The sequence below is a fragment of the Coregonus lavaretus genome (genome assembly GCF_964263955.1).
Source record: "Coregonus lavaretus genome assembly, chromosome: 5".
Lineage (NCBI taxonomy): Eukaryota > Metazoa > Chordata > Actinopteri > Salmoniformes > Salmonidae > Coregonus > Coregonus lavaretus.
Window position 1 is genome coordinate 38356454 of NC_139992.1, and position 21028 is coordinate 38377481.

At 42.8% G+C, this 21028-nt stretch overlaps 1 protein-coding gene across 1 annotated transcript in view; it reads right to left on the reverse strand.

The window, feature by feature from the left end:
* Positions 1-21028, reverse strand: part of LOC311129248 (pleckstrin homology domain-containing family A member 5-like) — a gene marked incomplete at both ends in the record, with an annotated part of 68714 nt that overhangs the window by 22238 nt on the left and 25448 nt on the right. The window contains 6 exons of the mRNA XM_084161544.1: positions 1267-1382; positions 3652-3752; positions 5586-5658; positions 7524-7628; positions 10981-11122; positions 16037-16177. Coding sequence (XP_084017670.1) covers positions 1267-1382; positions 3652-3752; positions 5586-5658; positions 7524-7628; positions 10981-11122; positions 16037-16177 — 678 coding nt within the window. The remainder of the gene's footprint in view (positions 1-1266; positions 1383-3651; positions 3753-5585; positions 5659-7523; positions 7629-10980; positions 11123-16036; positions 16178-21028) is intronic.

Genomic DNA, 21028 nt, shown 5'->3' on the forward strand with positions numbered 1-21028 from the left:
CCAATAAGCCATTACCAGGCAAAACATATCTTCACATTCCAACAATGGACTCCTGCTGTGTGGGTGTCAGGCTTATGGCTCTACCGCTACCTCTCCTCTCCTCTCCTCCAACCTGCCTGACTGCCTGCCTGACTGCCTGCCTGCCTGCCTGCCTGCCTGCCTGCCTGCTTGCCTGCCTGCCTAGGGGGACCAGAGAGGAGAAGAGGAAGAAAAGTGAGAGGTTTTTAAAACATCACTGTCCGCCCACAGCACTCTGAGGGCTCAGTGAGACATGGCTACTTTGACAGAGCAGCCATCCACTGCTGTTACAGAAAGGCCATTAACAGGTCTGGTAATCCAGGGGTAAATGGCTCAATTCTAGGCTAGCCGCAGTCCTTTACCGCCTACTGCACTCAGGGACAAGTCACAGTGACGGCCACTTGGGACTGCTAATCTAATGCTCAAGTACCTCTATGTATTTCTACCTGGGGTTTTCCTAGTATTTCTCAGTGAGGTAAAGGTACAGTAATGGCAGTATTTCCAATTTCTATTGCCAGACTTTGGCTCTGGAGTTCACAGACACAGTAGTTCTGTGTAATTAAAGCACGCAGTGGCCTGAGTGTGTGTTTGTGCCACACATCATCCCTTTAAGATGAGAGCAGTGCTGAAGTAACTTGTGCAGACATACAGACATACCTCCACAGCATCATACCACAATGATGAAGATAGGACTGCTGGTGTGCTGTGCTTACAGGACTGTGAAGAGTCGGTGTTACGGTCTGAGTCTCTCCAGAGTATAAATCATTGAATGCCCATGTCGATAAGCCTTCACAAACAGCTCGCAGCTAAAACTCTGCAATTACCAACAGCACTAAAGGTATTTTGTTGTATTGAGTGTGAAGTGCAGAAGCAAGAAGAACTAAGGCTTCGATTTTGTTGCCTCTGATGTGCCACATCAACAGAAGAAAGAAAGTAAGTTTGACTGGAGGCAGTGAAGATGGAAACCATTGCTGTGCTGTATAACCCTTAAGCTATAGCTTCTTGTTCCCAGCTATGCATCTTCAACACAACATCTGGTAATTGTCTTCTAAATTGATGCGATTTCTCGCTTCTGCAAGAAATACTGCAGTCACTCACGGCTGTCAGTTTGCTTACAAAACAAATGCAATCACTGTTGGTAGATTACACGGTTCAGTTGGTAGCTTAAATGCCATAGGTCAAGCAATCAAGTCTGGTTACTATAGAAGGGATTTGGGTTTGTGGGCGGTTCTCTCTGGGTCTGCCCACCTCCTGATCGGCTCTATGTGGACCATGGCTGCATCCGTCATCACTTTCATCCAGGACTCCATGTCTTTGGCCGTGTCTGTGCAGAAGTAGTATGTCCTCATGTTGGAGTGGGTCGCCTAGCAGGGAGAGAGAGAGAGAGAGAGGGTGGGAGAGAGGGAGAGTTTGTAAGACAGAGGAGTGTGAGGGGTGACCTTGGCAAGACTGCAGGGAGTGTTTACATCACCTTCTTTGGAAGAGGTGTGTGTGTGCGTGCATCTGTCTGTGTGTGTGTGCACACTGCACACGCGCCTGTGTGTCTGAGCGTGAATGTGTGTGTGCATCCCTACCACTCCAAGGCTGTGTAGCTAACTTTAATTACCTATGCTAAGGCTTGGGACCATAAATATGAGCGACAGGGAGACACTCCAAGCTGAGTACTACTCTTGTTTCCTGCTGCAGAGGCAGAGAACTGGCACTAAGGCTGTGTCCCAATTGGCACCCTATTCCCTGTATAGTGCACTACTTTCGACCGGGGCTGGTGTACTACAGTGAGGGAAAAAAGTATTTGATCCCCTGCTGATTTTGTAAGTTTGCCCACTGACAAAGAAATGATCAGTCTATAATTTTAATAGGAGGTTTATTTGAACAGTGAGAGACAGAATAACAACAAAAAAATCCAGAAAATCGCATGTCAAAAATGTTATAAATTGATTTGCATTTTAATGAGGGAAAATGGGTTGTGGATGGGTATTCCAGCATGACAATGACCCAAAACACACGGCCAAGGCAACAAAGGAGTGGCTCAAGAAGAAGCACATTACGGTCCTGGAGTGGCCTAGCCAGTCTCCAGACCTTAATCCCATAGAAAATCTGTGGAGGGAGCTGAAGGTTCGAGTTGCCAAACGTCAGGCTCGAAACTGTCACGCCCTGGGGACACTTGTATGTTGAGCCAGGGTGTGAGTTTCCTTTGGATATTCTAGTTGTTGAATTTCTATGTTGGCCAGAGTGGTTCTCAATCAGAGGCAACGAGTGTCAGCTGTTGCTGGTTGTCTCTGATTGGGAACCACATTTAGACAGGCTGTTTTCCCACAGTGGTTGTGGGATCTTGTTCCAGTGTGGTTTGAGTTAGACCGTGGACGTCACGTTATCGTTTGTTGTTTTTGTTCGTGATCATCAATTAATAAATATGTTTGCCTTCAACGCTGCGCCTTGGTCCTCTGTTCCCGACGATCGTGACAGAAACCTTAATGACTTGGAGAAGATCTGCAAAGAGGAGTGGGACAAAATCCCTCCTGAGATGTGTGCAAACCTGGTGACCAACTACAAGAAACGTCTGACCTCTGTGATTGCCAACAAGGGTTTTGCCACAAAGTACTAAGTCATGTTTTGCAGAGGGGTCAAATACTTATTTCCCTCATTAAAATGCAAAAATATGTACATGCGTTTTTCTGGATTTTTTTGTTGTTATCCTGTCTCTCACTGTTCAAATAAACCTACCATTAAAATTATAGACTGATCATGTCTTTGTCAGTGGGAAAACGTACAAAATCAGCAGGGGATCAAATACTTTTTTCCCTCACTGTATATAGGGAATAGGGTGCCATTTGGGAACGGATGGGTTTGTTACTGTGTTATAGATGGCGTCAATGTGTAGGAGTGAATCAGCGCTTACAGTGATGACTTGTGTGAAAGAGTATGTGAGGCTAACATGCTCAGAAGGTGGATATAGCATTGTGTCTCTCTTTCAGTATTTTCTCTCTGTCCATCTTGCTCCTATTGCCTACCGAGACTAGAAAATAATTTGACTTTATCATGGATCTACACATAAAGAGCTCTCCATATACAAAAGCATTTTCAGAGATTCTCTGAAAGGAAAGACCAAAAGCGAAGAGAAGTGTGTGTGTTAGTGTGTTTATACTACAAAGCAGCATAGCGCGGTGAAATAACGGAAGCCATTCACTTTCAATGGAAGGAAGCGGAGTGGGCGGGGGGACCAATCGAAGCACATCATAACTTCCTACCCATATTAGATTGTCTGACAATGGCTGTTGATACATAGCACTACAATAACTCACTACAAAAAGCAATAACTCTGCTGTGGTAGATAGTGGGAAGACGTGGTTCCGCGTAGCCTACCACTGTCACAGTCGGGTTATAGGTGCCGGTTTGGAGAAAATTTAGATTCAGACACTTTCTATACAGATATCCACACATTATACAATCCGGACCAACGGACAAGGAGTTAAGGATTATAGATTTGCCTTCAGTAACAGGATTTTCGGAAACAAGTACCCCCCTAAAAAGATTTCCCCAAGTAATTTTTCGGGCTCCGCATTGCAACCACCTAGGACGTCTACGTGCGGAAGCGCGGCGTCCTTTATAGGACTGTGTGTGTACAGTACTGACCTTGAAGGCGTATTTCCTGCTGATGTGGTCGTCGACAGACAGCATGGAGATGTGGAAGCTGGGCAGCAGGATACTACCCAGGATACCCTCCTCCTTCTCATCTACAGGACAGAGAAGAAGAATAGTCAGATATGGTTTATAATGTTGATACAGGCTTTGGAATAGTACATTATGGTCCATCTGGTGGGGGAAAGTCGGGAGAGATCAGAGGAGGGGAACTATCAGCATTCTAACAGGATAGTGGACACAGGATGTACCGGACACAGAATGCGTCAGAACTTTGTAGGCACCTTTATCTTTGGACAGGGTGTGATGGCTCGACAAGCTGCTAACAGGACACAGGATGTACCGGACACAGAATGCGTCAGAACTTTGTAGGCACCTTTATCTTTGGACAGGGTGTGATGGCTCGGCAAGCTGCTAACAGGACACAGACTGTACCGGACACAAAATGCGTCAGAACTTCGTAGGCACCTTTATCTTTGGTCTAGGTGGGCTAACTGTCTCAGATAGGATCACTTAAGCTGGAGTTTATCAAAGCATGGCAGGGAGGGTTGAGCATGGCGGGACATTCACTTTATTTTTTCACTAAGAACCACCAAATCCCGGGCTTACAGCATGTTACACAGTAGGGTACCCAAAACAGACAGAAGAACAAAAACGTTTCTCCTCAGGCCGCTTTGCCAATCATCTATCATTTCACAGTCAAATTGAATCCTAACAGTGCAACTTGGTAAACAAACACACTAACTTGGGTGTGATAGCGTTCAACCGTGATACTACTGCATCAAAGACAGACAAGTAAACAATGATGGAATCAATCCCTCTACTGCTCAGAGCATTACGTACAGCTGGGTTGTAACACACCATCTGTAGAGTGCAGCATGACTGCAGCAAAACCAACAGAGCTTCAGGGTTTACTTTAAACAGGCAAGTACAGCAGAATTCCCTGCAGCACTCCATCCCTGCGTCTGCCTCTCTCTCTCTACTGCTGCTGCATTATTAACTGAGGGGAGAGGGAGAGAGACAGAGAAGATGAAATGAGAACGCAGCACCTCCTTCTTCTGAAAGCAGCACTTCCTTCTTCTTCTGAAAGCAGCTCCTCTACCCACATGTACATACTGTATTACCTCAATGACCTACTTCGTACCCCTGCATATTCACCCTATATAGCCTCATTATTGTTTTTATTGTGTTACTATTTCCTTTTTATTTAGCAAATATTTGTCTTCCTTTTTAACTGCACTGTTGGGAATGGGCTCGTAAGTAAGCATTGCACTCTCAAGTCTACTACACCTGTTGTATTCGGCGCATGTGAACAATAAGATGTGATTTGATTTGAATGGGGTTCACTAGATTCTACAAAGGAGAAGCACGGTGACCTTAACCTTTAAGCGATGTGTTGATATGTTTTGATTTGATAATTATGTGGCGACAGAGATCCTGACCAGATCAGAACCATCAGTCAATCGGACAGGGTCATTCACATTCCCCCAACACCATCTTTCATTCCTGCCTTCAGATAGACACAATTCCTAGTCAAAACCTTTCCTCTGAAAACTCATTGACAGACAGCACTTAACTTAAAATGAAGTGAGTGAAAAAGATAAGAGAGTGAGAGAGAGATAGATGTTGTTATCAGAAAGCATAGCACTTCAACACTCTTAAGAACTCTTCTCTCGTCTGTTGGTTTGCCAATACACATGAAATTCCCCTCTGGGCATGTCATGAAAGAGCTAGCTGATTGCACTCCGGGACCGTTTAATTGAACAATTTATGGAAATGAAACTCTCTGAAACCTGGGAGAATTGGGTTATGTCTACGTCTGCAGCAAATACGTTTGCACTTTACTGCTAGCACCTGGTAGATGTCCTATACTCAGACTTTGATCGTGTGTTGTGTTTTGAGTGTGTGTGTGTGTGTATGTGTCTCACCTCTGTAGTAAAACAGGCACATGTCAGACAGCACAAACCACCTCTTCTTCCATAGCTTCATCCCTGTGCTGTCCTACAGGGAAACACAAGATAGGAGACATCAGTCAGATACTGAGACAGAGCAAAACATTTGGTAGTAGCTCTTCCTTGCCCTCTGATAAGCTAGGTGAGACTTTTGACAATTGCCATATTGCTTACATCTATTCAAGCATTTGCTATCAAATCTAGTGCATAGAGCAGTGTTCCTCAATCCTGGTCCTGGATACCTATAGGCTGCCCTTGCTTTTCATCTAGACCTACCTTGATTGGTTGAATTAGGTGCGTAAGTAGAGCTGGGCTAGAACAAAATCCTGCACACCCTGCTGTCCCTCCGGATCTGAGTGGCCAAACCCAAGACTGTCACGGAGTTCAGGAAGCAACGTACACACTCCCTCTGATCCCAGACGGTTTAATTAACCACAGCTATCTCCTCCCACTGAAGCAAATTGGCCCTCTTTATCTCTTAATAACTCCCAGACAAGTTTCCCCTTTCTGTTTTTATAGCTGTGTGTGTGTGTGTGTGCATGCTTTAGTCAGCTTTACTCTCTAGATAATGTGCTCCATACTTTTCTCTGTAACAATAATGGCTTCTCTTCCAACGTCGCCTTTCTTTTTTATTCATAACATAAATAATCTAATACTGCTTTGTTGTTTTTCTTGTCTTTATATTCAGCTTCTTTTGATGCATGAGTAGGAGTACAAAGGCATAAAAGAAAAGCCTTGCCATCTTAAATAAAATATTTATCCTTTAAGAGAAGGCTTTGGTTGTCAGGTTTGAGAAGGAGAAAAGGCAAGTCTTTCGAGAGAGAATCAATGCAGCTTTTAAAGGGGAATTTAGCATTGTAGAGAGGGAAGGAGAAAGGTTATTGACAACAGTTCAACTCTAGTTGGAAACTGAGTGATGCTATTGTTGATTGTTCTTAATGAGTGAGTGAGTGTGTGTGTGGGTGGGTGGGCGCTAGGGGATCTTAAGACACATTGACAAATTGACCCACAGCCAGAGCTTGGGGAGTGAGAGGAAATGCTAAAGTTGCACTGTACAGGTCAAAAGATAATGAGCAAAATAGCCCAGCCACCACAAGGTTGGTCGAGCTAGTCTGTAAAGTGACCTGATTAATCGAGAGAGAGAGAGAGAGAGAGAGAGAGAGAGAGAGAGAGAGAGAGAGAGAGAGAGAGAGAGAGAGAGAGAGAGAGAAAGAAAGAGAGAAATGTACATCCAATCAAGGATGATTGTCACTTTGCTTGAGGGACCAGGCCACCTTATCAGTAATAACTAAAACAAAGGACTCAGGCTATTTAAATGAGAATGACAAAATGATGCATCAACATTTAGATTGAATACAATTGCCAGATAACAAGAGATGAGGTCAAACTCTCCCCAAAACCAATCTGATTAAAATTCACTGTCTGGGAATACAGATTCAAAGTGAATGTGTCTCTTTCTGAATGTGAATGAGGATGAGGATGTCCCTGTTATATAGATAACTGGATAACATAACAGACGTGTGTGTGTGTGTGATGCTACACAGCTGACCGCTGCTGCTGAAGAGATCTGCATGTGTCCATTATTGCAGCTGTAATTAAACCCCTATGAGATTGTCGAGTTCCCTTTGAGTGTCTGTGTGCGTGTTTGTGTGTGTACACGTGTGTGTGCATGTGCAGGTGGCTATCCCCACAAAGCCCTGTCGCACAGACTCTCATCAACCCACTGCGGAAGGCTGTGTACGCTGCACACTTCCACCAACAACCACTCATTGCCATACACACTGCAATCAGCCATTTGATTTGCTCAGGTTCTGCTATTCTGTAGACCATTTTAAGAGTAAATTGCAATGAAGAAGTAATTTAGTCAAGTTCTTCTATACTGGGAAATACAAACGATGTACAACTTTCCAATACCTGTTTGTAAAGCCAGTTGCTCTTGACCGCCGGGGCATTGGGGTTCCTCTTAATAGAGTTGGACCTCTTGCCGAAGTTATGGACCTTTTTGGAAGACCTCGAAGGCTGAAAATGTAAATGGACAAATCGTCAGTATACTGTATGTAAAATAATTAATATACAGTGCCGTGAAAAAGTATTTGCCCCCTTTCTGATTTTCTTTATTTTTGATACTGAATGTTATCAGATCTTCAACCAAAACCTAATATTAGATAAAGGGAACTAGAGTTTACAAATAACAAAAAATTATACTCATTTTATTTATTTAGGTAACAGTTATGCAACACCCAATTCCCCTGTGTGAAAAAGTAATTGCCCCCTTACACTTAATAACTGGTTGTGCCACCTCAGCTGCAATGACTGCAAGGAAATGCTTCCTGTAGTTGTTGATCAGTCTCTCAAATCGCTGTGGAGGAATTTTTGCCCACTCTAGCATGCAGAACTTCTTTAACTCAGCGACATTTGTGGGTTTTCAAGCATGAACTGCTTGTTTCAAGTCCTGCCGCAACATCTCAATTGGGATTAGGTCAGGACTTTGACTAGGCCGTTCCAAAACTTCTAATTTGTTTCTTTTTAACCATTTTTATGTAGCCTTGTTTGTGTGTTTTGGATCATTGTCTTGCTGCATGAACCAGCTGCGCTTCAGCTTCAGATCAAATAATCCCCAAACCATCACACTACCACCACCATGCTTGACCGTTGGTATAAGGTTCTTACTGTGGAATGCAGTGTTTGGTTTTCGCAGGCATAATGGGACCCATGTCGTCAAAAAGTTAGACTTTTGAGTCATCTGTCCATAGAACATTCTGCCAAGAGTCTTGATGATCTTCCAGGTGCTTTTTGGCAAACTTGAGTCAACTTTTTGGACGAGATGGGTCCCATTACGTCTGGCGAAAACCAAACACTGCATTTCACAGTAAGAACCTCATACCAACGGTCAAGCATGGTGGGGTAGTGTGATGGTTTGAGGATGCTTTGCTGCCTCAGGACCTGGAAGACTTGCCTTAATAGAAGGAACCATGAATTCTGCTCTGTATCAGAGAATTCTACAGGAGAATGTCAGGCCATCCGTCTGTGAACTGAAGCTGAAGTGCAGCTGGGTCATGCCGCAAGACAATGATCCAAAACACACAATCAAGTCTACATGAAAACGGTTAAAAAGCAACACATTTGAAGTTTTGTAATGGCTTAGTCAAATTACAGACCTAATCCCAATTGAGATGTTGTTTAAATAAATTCCACAAATTAACTTTTAAGAAGGCACACCTGTTAATTGAAATGTATTCCAGGTGACTACCTCATGAAGCTGGTTGAGAGAATGCCAAGAGTGTGCAAAGCTGTCATCAAGGCAAAGGGTGGCTATTTGAAGAATCGCAAATATAAAATATATTTGGATTTGTTTAACACTTTTTTGGTTACTACATGATTCCATATGTGTTATTTCATAGTTTTGATGTGTGTCCAAACTTTTCACTGGTACTGTATACAAATATATTTCTGAAGATGCATAATTAGAGGAGGAGAGTTACAAATTAATTCAAAATATCCTCCTCTGTCAGTAAATATAGGTGAAGACCGTTAACATGCATTTGGCTCTTCGGTGTTAATAAACAAATAAAGATAAAAAGCAACAGAAGGAAGAGGTACAGTATTCACCTCATTAAACTATCCCATTCTACAAGAACATCTTTACTGAGAGAGGGAGAGAGAGAGAGAGAGACAGATACACAGAGAGAGAGAAAGAGAGAGAGCAAGAGACTAATTTACAGCATGCTAGAATCTTCTATCCATCCCTACAGCAGCAGAGCATAGTGCTTGTCACGACTTCCACCGAGGCTGCCCCCCCCTGCTGGTTCGGGCAGGCTTCGGCGTTCGTCGTCACCGGAGTACTAGCTATTGCCGATCCCATTCTCATCACTCCACTTGTCATGTCTTGTCAATCACACAAACCTGGTGCTCATTCCCCTAATTAGTATGTGTATAAGTGTTCCCTCTGTTCCCCTTGTCTTTGTGAGTGATTGTTTGTTGTGAGAGCGTGTAGCTCGGTTGAGCTACTATTCACTGTGTTTATGCCAAGGTGGATGTTTTCCCTTGTAATAGTTTCGTTTGACGCTTTGGGCGTTTGATTTATGTAAAAGGAATAAACTCTGGACTTCTGTATTTTACCTCCTGCGCCTGACTCCTTCATTCACACCTCGTCACAGTGCTAGAGTAAGCTGGACCCACAATAGAGTTCCACAGTGTGTCATAATCCCCATAAAACCTAGCAGTCAAAAAGGGTAATGGTTCCAATCCAGATCATCATGGTATTTGTAGTTGGGGGGTTCCAGGTGAATATATTGATAAAAATCACCTTGTCCGAGAGAGATTTACATGGTTATCAAAACATCACGCCAGGGTAAGCCTACACGAATTACAACCCTTATTTTAAGTGTTTCTAAAATCCCCGATGGGGAAAAATTAATGGTGGATAAATGATTGGAACCATTTCCTGTTTGACCGCTAGATTTTCTGGGTATTATGACACCTCCACTGTGGGGCTCTATGGTAACTCATCAATAATTACAGCTCATTAATAAATACAGGCCACCACGCTATACTTTTGGTCAGTGTAAGCAGAAGTAAAAGATCATTAATTCATGAAAGCATGCATATTTATACACTGGTCTATTAAGCATTTATAAACAATAAAATCTCTTGGTGACCATTCGAGAATTGTAACTCTCTGTGATAGGGCTGGGATAATCCAGCACATATTATCTCATGTAGAGTCCCTGTTCTGATTCTCTCTGTGGACTAATACAGTTCTCACAACATTTAACTAATGGAGAAAATGGGAGAGATCCACAAGACTCCTCTTAACCTTAGACCACTGCTCCTGAGTGGCGCAGTGGTCTAAGGCACTGCATCGCAGTGCTAACTGTGCCACTAGAGATCCTGGTTCGAATCCAGGCTCTGTCGCAGCCGGCCGCGACCGGGAGACTCATGGGCGGCGCACAATTGGCCCAGCGTCGTCTAGGGTAGGGGAGGGAATGGCCGGCAGGGATGTAGCTCAGTTGATAGAGCATGGCGTTTGCAACGCCAGGGTTGTGGGTTCGATTCCCACGGGGGGCCAGTATAAAAAAAATATGTAATCACTAACTGTAAGTCGCTCTGGATAAGAGCGTCTGCTAAATGACTAAAATGTAAAAATGTAAAAATGTTAACATCCCAGAACTAGGACCTCTATCTCGCCTCTCACAGGCCCCTATTAGCCAAGTCACTATTGATACAGTACATTAATCCAACCCTGTCCTTGTACATGCACCATAATTGCATAACACCAACTTCTAATCCTCTCAGATCTATACTAGTGCTTAGGGCATGGGTCTAGTGGTCTATTTGGGGTTGGGTGTACAGGCCGACATGGAGCTCTCACCCGTGTGGCGGGGCTGCTGCCAGGGTAGGTGCTGTAGTCTGACCCTCCTGTGTAGTTAGACGCCTCGCTCATGGTGCTCATCGGGCGCTCCTTCTTCACTCCGTCACTCTCCTCTGATGGAGCCTGCTCTGGAGCCTTAGGCCTGGAAGAAAGAAAGAAAGAAAGAAAGAAAGAAAGAAAGAAAGAAAGAAAGAAAGAAAGAAAGAAAGAAAGAAAGAAAGAAAGAAAGAAAGAAAGAAAGAAAGAAAGAAAGAAAGAAAGAAAGAAAGAAAGAAAGAAAGAAAGAAAGAAAGAAAGAAAGAAAGAAAGAAAGAAAGAAAGAAAGAAAGAAAGAAAGAAAGAAAGAAAGAAAGAAAGAAAGAAAGAAAGAAAGAAAGAAAGAAAGAAAGAAAGAAAGAAAGAAAGAAAGAAAGAGATATAGAGAGAGAGAGAGAGAGAGAAAGAAAGAAAGAAAGAAAGAAAGAAAGAAAGAAAGAGATATAGAGAGAGAGAGAGAGAGAAAGAGAGAGAGAGAGAGATGCAGGAGGAAATGAGAAAAACAACCAGAAGACTACACAAATGAGGCTGGGACTCAACTTCAATCTGTCGGATTAATGCGCGGGTTAAGAGGCGAAACGGTGCAGCTGTGTGTACAGTGGGGAGAACAAGTATTTGATACACTGCCGATTTTGCAGGTTTTCTTACTTACAAAGCATGTAGAGGTCTGTAATTGTTATCATAGGTACACTTCCACCGTGAGTCTAAAACAAAAATCTAGAAAATCACATTGTATGATTTTTAAGTAATTATTTTGCATTTTATTGCATGACATAAGTATTTGATCACCTACCAACCAGTAAGAATTCCGGCTCTCACAGACCTGTTAGTTTTTCTTTAAGAAGCCCTCCTGTTCTCCACTCATTACCTGTATTAACTGCACCTGTTTGAACTCATTACCTGTATAAAAGACACCTGTCCACACACTCAATCAAACAGACTCCAACCTCTCCACAATGGCCAAGACCAGAGAGCTGTGTAAGGACATCAGGGATAAAATTGTAGACCTGCACAAGGCTGGGATGGGCTACAGGACAATAGGCAAGCAGCTTGGTGAGAAGGCAACAACTGTTGGCGCAATTATTAGAAAATGGAAGAAATTCAAGATGACGGTCAATCACCCTCGGTCTGGGGCTCCATGCAAGATCTCACCTCGTGGGGCATCAATGATCATGAGGAAGGTGAGGGATCAGCCCAGAACTACACGGCAGGACCTGGTCAATGACCTGAAGAGAGCTGGGACCACAGTCTCAAAGAAAACCATTAGTAACACACTACGCCGTCATGGATTAAAATCCTGCAGCGCACGCAAGGTCCCCCTGCTCAAGCCAGTGCATGTCCAGGCCGTCTGAAGTTTGCCAATGACCATCTGGATGATCCAGAGGAGGAATGGGAGAAGGTCATGTGGTCTGATGAGACAGAAATAGAGCTTTTTGGTCTAAACTCAACTCGCCGTGTTTGGAGGAAGAAGAAGGATGAGTACAACCCCAAGAACACCATCCCAACCGTGAAGCATGGAGGTGGAAACATCATTCTTTGGGGATGCTTTTCTGCAAAGGGGACAGGACGACTGCACCGTATTGAGGGGAGGATGGATGGGGCTATGTATCGCGAGATCTTGGCCAACAACCTCCTTCCCTCAGTAAGAGCATTGAAGATGGGTCGTGGCTGGGTCTTCCAGCATGACAACGACCCGAAACACACAGCCAGGGCAACTAAGGAGTGGCTCCGTAAGAAGCATCTCAAGGTCCTGGAGTGGCCTAGCAAGTCTCCAGACCTGAACCCAATAGAATATCTTTGGAGGGAGCTGAAAGTCCGTATTGCCCAGCGACAGCCCCGAAACCTGAAGGATCTGGAGAAGGTCTGTATGGAGGAGTGGGCCAAAATCCCTGCTTTAGTGTGTGCAAACCTGGTCAAGACCTACAGGAAACGTATGATCTCTGTAATTGCAAACAAAGGTTTCTGTACCAAATATTAAGTTCTGCTTTTCTGATGTATCAAATACTTATGTCATGCAATAAAATGCAAATTAATTACTTAAAAATCATACAATGTGATTTTCTGGAATTTTGTTTTAGATTCCGTCTCTCACAGTTGAAGTGTACCTATGATAGAAATTACAGACCTCTACATGCTTTGTAAGTAGGAAAACCTGCAAAATCGGCAGTGTATCAAATACTTGTTCTCCCCACTGTATGTGTGTGTGACACTGATTGCTCTGCGAATGAGCTGCCTAACGGCCAAGCCTGTATAGCTCTATCGGTTCGGCAGTTTAAACTCCAACCACAATGAGAGTCCATCTCTGTTAGAGCCAAACCCTGCCCTTAGAGAAAGAGGAGAGAGAGAGAGAGAGAGAGAGAGAGAGAGAGAGAGAGAGAGAGAGAGAGAGAGAGAGAGAGAGAGAGAGAGAGGAGGCAAAAGGAGGAGAGGCAGGCCCCATAAATCAAACCAATTACTCACTGTGTCACCGCTGATATATTCCTCCAAGTCGGACCACTTTAAATCGCCTGACAACTTTGCCTGACAAACTGAACGGCCTCAAAGTGTATGTCCCAGTCTAGTGGAAGGACAATACCAAATGCAGGAAAGTTCAAGGTCCCCCAGGCTAAACTACCCAGCACCATAAAGGCTTTAACGCTTATAACAACGGCAGCAAAAAATAAGCTAAACTCACCTATAAATCTTCCTATTTGCAGAGTTGATACATCTAGAGTTGTATTCAGATCCGTTTTGTCTCTGAGCAGTGGCCTATATTCTGTGGTTCCAGGGGAATGCTGATGTTACTGTGTGGGGAAATGACAGAATCTGGAGCGTGGAGGGGGGGGTAGAGAGAATATCTCTATCGGTCTGTCTGAGAGATAATAAAGCTGGGTTTTAGGTCACCACCTCACAGGAACAAACACCTTGTACGTGAGGGTACACCGCTGATTTCAGCTCTGGTAACAGATACGGTATGAAAATCTACTCCACCGTCTTCTCCCCTCTCCTCTCCTGCCAGCTATCATTCCCTGAAGTATGACAAATATGATCCTACATTTTCGCTTACCCCATTCCTCTCCTCTACTGTAATCTTCACCTCTCCTCTCTTCTTTTCTCCCCTCTCCAACCCTCCATATAAACAGGTCAGCCTGTATGTCCGTCACTGAGCCTGTGATATGATTGGATCATGTATATTAAGCTTGCGTGCAGGGACGTTGCAGGACTGGTCAGACAGGACAGGAGGTAATAACAGGATTGTTATGACCGGTATGTCAATGTGACATAGACATGTGAACGTAGGGGCATTGTTACTTCACAGATACACATCAGTTCAACTTAGTGTTCAAAAACACAAAGGCCAGGCCCCAAATAGGATAGCAATGACTGCTGTTCACTTACACACAATGATACATACATACTTAAAAATACACTGAGTGTTCAAAACATTACGAACACCTTCCTGATGCTGAGTTGCACCCTCTTTTGCCCTCAGAACAGCCTCAATTCGTCAGGGCATGGATTCTACAAGGTGTTGAAAGCGTTCCACAGGGATGACTCCAATGCTCTGCACAGTTGTGTCAAGTTGGCTGGATGTCCTTTGGGTGGTGGACCATTCTTGATACACACGGGAAACTGTTGAGTGTGAAAAACCCAGCAGCGTTGCAGTTCTTGACACACTCAAACCGGTGCACCTGGCACCTACTACCATACCCCGTTCTGAATGGCACACATACACAATCCATGTCTAAATTGCCTCAAGGCTTAAAAATACTTATTTTACCTGTCTCCTCCCCTTCATCTACAGTGATTGAAGTGGATTTAACAGGTGACATCAATAAAGGATCATAGCTTTCACCTGGATTCACCTGGTCAGTCTGTCATGGAAAGATATACACTCAGTGTATATCAACATTAAAAACCAATTTATAGTGAATTGCTAGATAGATATATAGACGTCATTATCTTCGAAGTGGATAATTGTCTTCACAGCCCATTTCACTGGATTAACCTCGATTGTGGCTTTAAATTCCTTTATACAACGCATGCCCGGGGTACTTCCTAAATGCTTGTCAAATTATGTTACTGTGGGCTGGTGAACCGTGCGTGACCTTCCAAGCCACATGGATTATCATGAGTTAATTCAATCATTTGGGAGAGAATGAGGGAATGAGTGATATTAACAGATATTAAATTACACTCTTCTCAGCTGAGCTTGGAAAGTCTCCAACTCCAACACTTGTCTCCAATCAGGCTTTCCAGCATTAAAGTGTGTGTATGTATGTGTGTGCGCATTTCAAGCATTTCCACGTGCGTCAGAGGCAGGCCCAGTGAATAGGTCTTTGAATTGCGGGGCAACTGACTCCTGTATGAGTGGATGCCATCAGTCCTGGTGACAACATCAATAGAACTGAAGAGTGACTCATTCAAATCATGCTTAGATCATACACTCTTTTTCCCTTTCTATAGATCTGTTTGTTCTCTTTTTCCTCCCTCTATCTCTCCCATGTCTTTCTCCCATTATCTCTCTCTCGCCGTCTGTATGGCTCCACCTTCCTCTCCTTCTCCCTCCCACACCCTCTCCATCTCTTCTGACTGTGTCAGTCTGTGAACACTGAGGATATCATTATCTGAGAGGTAATGGTAGAGCCCGTTGAGAGGAACAATTATATCATTTGATTCAGGCTTGGAGACATTTATTTTACACATTGCGCTCACACACACACACACAGACACAAGATATAGTCGTTTCGTGATGGGAGCTAAGGTAAATTTTTCTATTAAGTATGCTTAAAGACAAATCGTACGGCACAAATAAATCTTGCACATCTTGGCATTAGCAATGCATAGCAGGATATCAGGCAATCCAACACACAGCACGCACAGCCTACAGTTAATAGTAGGACAGACTTAATGAGACAGAGATATAGGCAGGACTTCCAGAGCTGGGGTTCTCCACAGAAAGACAGATGAAGAGGCTTACGCTTAATATCAAGGTAGAGCAAAGCATCCATCCAGCCCACAGCAATGTATACTATATTACCTGTTTGATACAGGGTCTGTAACCGGGTCTGTAACTGGGGTGACCGGGTCTGTAACAGGGTTGGCTGTAACAGGGTTGACTGTAACAGGGTTGACTGTTAGAGGATCTGTAACTGGGTGGACAAGCTTTGCAGAATTCACGCTAGAAAACAAAAAGGGAAGGAAACAAAATGAACTGAATTAAATAATAATATAAAACAATATAACCTGAAATATCAAACATATGATAAACAAATTATCTGTAATCATGACATTTAACAAATAAACAATCACATCAAACTTAAATGAAATTATAATTGTAGTCTTCAGGGACATGTTTAGGCCAGACTGTACTGTAGATGCTTTTCACTGAATATCCATTGTGAAGAGAACATTACAATTGCATTAATATATGCCATTTAGCAGACACTTTTATCCAAAGCAACTTACAGTCATGCGTACATAATTTGTTTTATGTACGGGTGGACCCGGGAATCAAACCCACTATCCTGGTGTTGCAAGCACTGTGCTCTACCAACTGAGCTACAGAGGACCATTGTGGTTTTTGTCACATAAGCCCATTACCTAGCGCTAATTGACTGCCCCCCTCTAGGCTACTGGCAGCTCTGTACTGTAATTAAGGGTATGGGTTTGTTGGGAGGTCAGTCCCTTCTCCTTGCCTACTTCCTACTTCCTACCACCAGTCTCTCTCTCCCTGTGCCATATGAAGGACGCCCCCTGCATAGCACCTAGCTTTAGGGCTTCTTCCCTTGCTTGCTCACAGTTGGACGCCAGGCAGCGTTCAAATATATCATCATAATATGGTCATTTTGCAGATGCTTTTATCCAAAGCCACTTACAGTTAACACATACTGAACGTGGCCCATGAGGTTATCAAATCTAGTATTCAGGAGAATTGCACATCAGAAAGCTGACTCCCACCTAGCACCAAATACAGTTGTCCTTTCTCATTTCGTCTTGAAGCCAGACAGGTTTCATATCAACAGCTCTGATTGCAACACCATCATCGGTTTAATAGCAACCCAGGCTGCCATCTTCCTTTAGCATGCAGCATATGTGCTATGATATCAATATCAGTTTCCCTACAGAGTAAAACTAGCTGATTGTTATCCAGCCCCTTCCTCCCCTCAAACCTAACTGCAGTTTGGTCTAGCATTAAAATGTGGCAACGGTAAACATTCTCTGTGAATGAATGCATATTTTTCAGAGGGGGAAGATAGGGGAGAAAGAAGAGGGGGAGAAGAGAGGATGATGGACAGGGATGGAGCACGAGAAAACAAGAGGGCAGAGAAGAGGGAAGAGAGAGAAAGACGATAGGGAAGAAAAAGAACCAGGAAGTAGAAAGTGAAAAAAGGAGTGTAGAAGAATGTACCGTGCCTTCAGAAAGTTTTCATACCCCTTGACTTACTCCACATTTACAGCCAGAATAAAATATAAATACAATTGTTATTAGAAATGTTTGCTAATTTATTGAAAATGAAATACAGAAATAGCAAATTTACATAAGTATTCACCCCCCGAGTACTTTGACCCCCGAATACTTTGTAGAAGCACCTTTGGCAGCGAGTACAGCTGTGAGTCTTTCTGAGTAAGTCTTTAAGTCTCTTTCCACTATTGGATTGTGCAACATTTGTCCATTATTCTTTTCAAAATTCTTCATGCTCTGTCAAATTAGTTTATGATCACTGCTAGACAACCATTTTCTGGTCTGGCCATAGATATTCAAGTAGATTTAAGTAAAAACTGTAACTTTGCCACTCAGGAACATTCATTGTCTTCTTGGTAAGCATCTTCAGTGTAGATTTGGCCTTGTGTTTTAGGTTATTGTCTTGCTGAAAGGTGAATTCATGTCCCAGTGACTGGTGGAAAGCAGACAGAACCAGGTTTTCCTTTAGGATTTTGCCTGTGCTTAGCTCCATTCCATTTCTTTTTTATTCTGAAAAACTCCCCAGTCCTTAACGATTACAAGCATACCCAAAACATGATGCAGCCACCACAATGCTTGTAAATATGAAGAGTGGTACTCAGTAATGTGGTTTATTGGATTTGCCACAAACACAACACTTTGTATTGCCGAGTGGTGCAGTGGTCTAAGGCAGTGCTAGCTGTGCCACTAGAGATCCTGGTTCGAGTCCAGGCTCTGTCGCAGACGGCCGCGACCGGGAGACCCATGGGCGGCGCACAATTGGTCCAGCGTCGTCCAAGGTAGGGGAGGGTTTGGCCGGCAGGGATGTGGGTTCGTTTCCCACGGGGGGCCAGTATGAAAAAAAAAACAAAAAAACATGTATGCATTCACTAACTGTAAGTCGCTCTGGATAAGAGCGTCTGCTAAATGACTAAAATGTAAATGTATTTAATTATAAATGTTTTGCAGTATTACTTTAGTGCCTTGTTGCAAACAGGATGCATGTTTTGGAATATTTGTATTCTGTACAGGCTTCCTTCTTTTCACTCTGTCAATTAGGTTAGTATTGTGGCGTAACTACAATGTTGTTCATCCATCCTCAGTTTTCTCCTATCACAGCCATTATAATCTGTAACTGTTTTAAAGTTAACATTGGCATCATGATGAAATCCCTGAGCGGTTTCCTTCCTCTCTGGCAACTGAGTTAGGAAGGATGCCTGTATCTTTGTAGAGAATGGGTGTATTGATACACCATTCAAGTATAATTAATAACTTCACCATGCTCAAAGGTATACTCAATGTCTGCTTTTAAAACGTTTACTAATCTACGAACAGGTGCCCTTCTTTGCGAGGCATTGGAAAACCTCCCTGGTCTTTGTAGTTGAATCTGTGTTTGAAATTCACTGCTCAACTGAGGGACCTTACATATAATTGTATGTGTGGGGTACAGAGATGAGGTAGTCATTCAAAATCATGTTACACACTATTATTGCACACAGAGTGAGTCCATGCAACTTATTATGTGACTTGTTAAGCACATTTTTACTCCTTAACATATTTAGGCATCCCATAACCAAGGGGTTGAATACTTATTGACTCAAGACATTTCAGCTTTTCATTTGTAAACATAATTTCACCTTGACATTATGGGTTATTGTGTGTAGGCCTGTGACAAAAAATCTAAATGTAATGCATTTTAAATTCAGGCTGTAACACAACAAAATGTAGAAAAGTCAAGGGGTGTGAATACTTTCTGAAGACACTGTAAATGCTGCTGTGATGGATGATGAAAGCAAGGCCTCTCCATTAGGCCCAGGGTCATTGCAGAGATGGAGGACATTTAAAATGTAATTATAAGTGCTGAATAAGATATGTGAATAAACACGTCCATTAAAGTTGCAATATGCATAAATCGTTCCGCCATTTCCTGGTTGCTAAAACTCTAATGGTTCGCCTAATTTCAGTTTATGTGACAAAATAAGCTAGTATAGTGTAGAGAATCCTTGTACCATCTAAAACACTGTGAAATATATTTTCCATAACCAAATATATTGTTGTTTCAGCGGTTTGAAGCTGGTGTACAAAACTGAAAGTAAAAGACGCAAAAACAAAACTTAAGAACGGGAAGCATAGAAATAGGTCACATAGAACAGATCTACCGCTTCTTAGACTTGCTTTCAAGTAGAATGACAGATCTATAACTTACATATCTATGTGAATTTGGTCGGGTCGCCCAAAAAGTGACATATTGCCACTCAAAGACTCCATTAAAGAGTGGAAGACATCAAAGTTGGGGAAAAATAGGAAACTTGAAAATATTACAATAAATATGAAAAATGGTGAAAGGGTATAAACTAAAATGTTAACTTTTGTATACTTTCTTTTGTCTGGATATTAGGCACACCCAACACTAAGTGAAATTTCTGCGATATAAAGTGGAGCTCAGTGGTTTGTGCCTGAGGTGTAAGAAGATTAAAGCAGATGTTTTTCACAATAACTAACTCATTACCAGGAGCACTGATCCTATTGAGAAAGAGAGAGAAAGGGAGAGAGGGAGCGAGAGAAGAAAGTTGGAGAGAGAGGGAGTATGGGTGTGGGAGGGACAAAGGGAGAGTTGAAGCATGAGGAGGACAGTGAAAGAGGGAGAGAGGAAGGGTGAGGGAATATGGGTGAGTCGGAAAGGCAGAGAGGGACTGTGGGCGACAAGTGGAAAGAGATTGAGAGAGAGGTAGATGGGGGAGAGAGAGGATGTGTGGGTTGAAGAGGTGTAAGCTGTTTATCAATGAGGAGTGCTTCCTTCAGAACACCATTCATCCACATTACACCCTCTATTAGGTCTGTAGGGAAGGTGGAGGTGGGTGAGGGAGAGGTGACATTTATCTGAAGTAGATTACTTATTATCCCCTATTCTCTTCAAGAACGTTCCTTTTCAGAGATTTTCAAAGATTCTTATACTAGAGTTTAATAAAAGGAGTTTTGACGTGTCAATCACCAGGGAGAACGGTGATAGTGTCGACCAGGATTCAGGGACAGCAGTTCAGTTCAACGAACACACTTCTTTCAAAATGCAGTGTTGGTCATAAAGCAGAGGATGCTCTATTCATTTTATCTCCTTCTATATACAGTATATGATTTATTACATCCCCTTATATTTATTGCTGCATTAGTCTCTCATATCCACTGTTATTTTACTATTGTTTTTTACAATTTTATTTTATCTCTGAATTTTATTCAAGTCCATCTTGATTTTATATTTGCATAAAAACGTTTCATGTGTTATCTTTTCTCACCTTTTTTATATTTTATTAGTTTGATTGATTGATTGATAATACAGCCTTGAGACACACAGAGAGAGACTGAGTGACAAGGCTAGCCAATTAACATTGCTTTGTTATCTGCTCACGGCCGACGCTCGCTGGATAATCAGGATGTGAAGCTGTGTTTTTCCACTGGGAAGAACGAACACATCATTTGCTTTCTGTTGTTTGAAGTATTCTGTTCTGTCGTTCTCACAACATGCAAGGAGTTGAATAGAAAGTGGGTCTTTATTATGAAAAACCAACACATTCCGGCAGTCGAGGCTTGGTC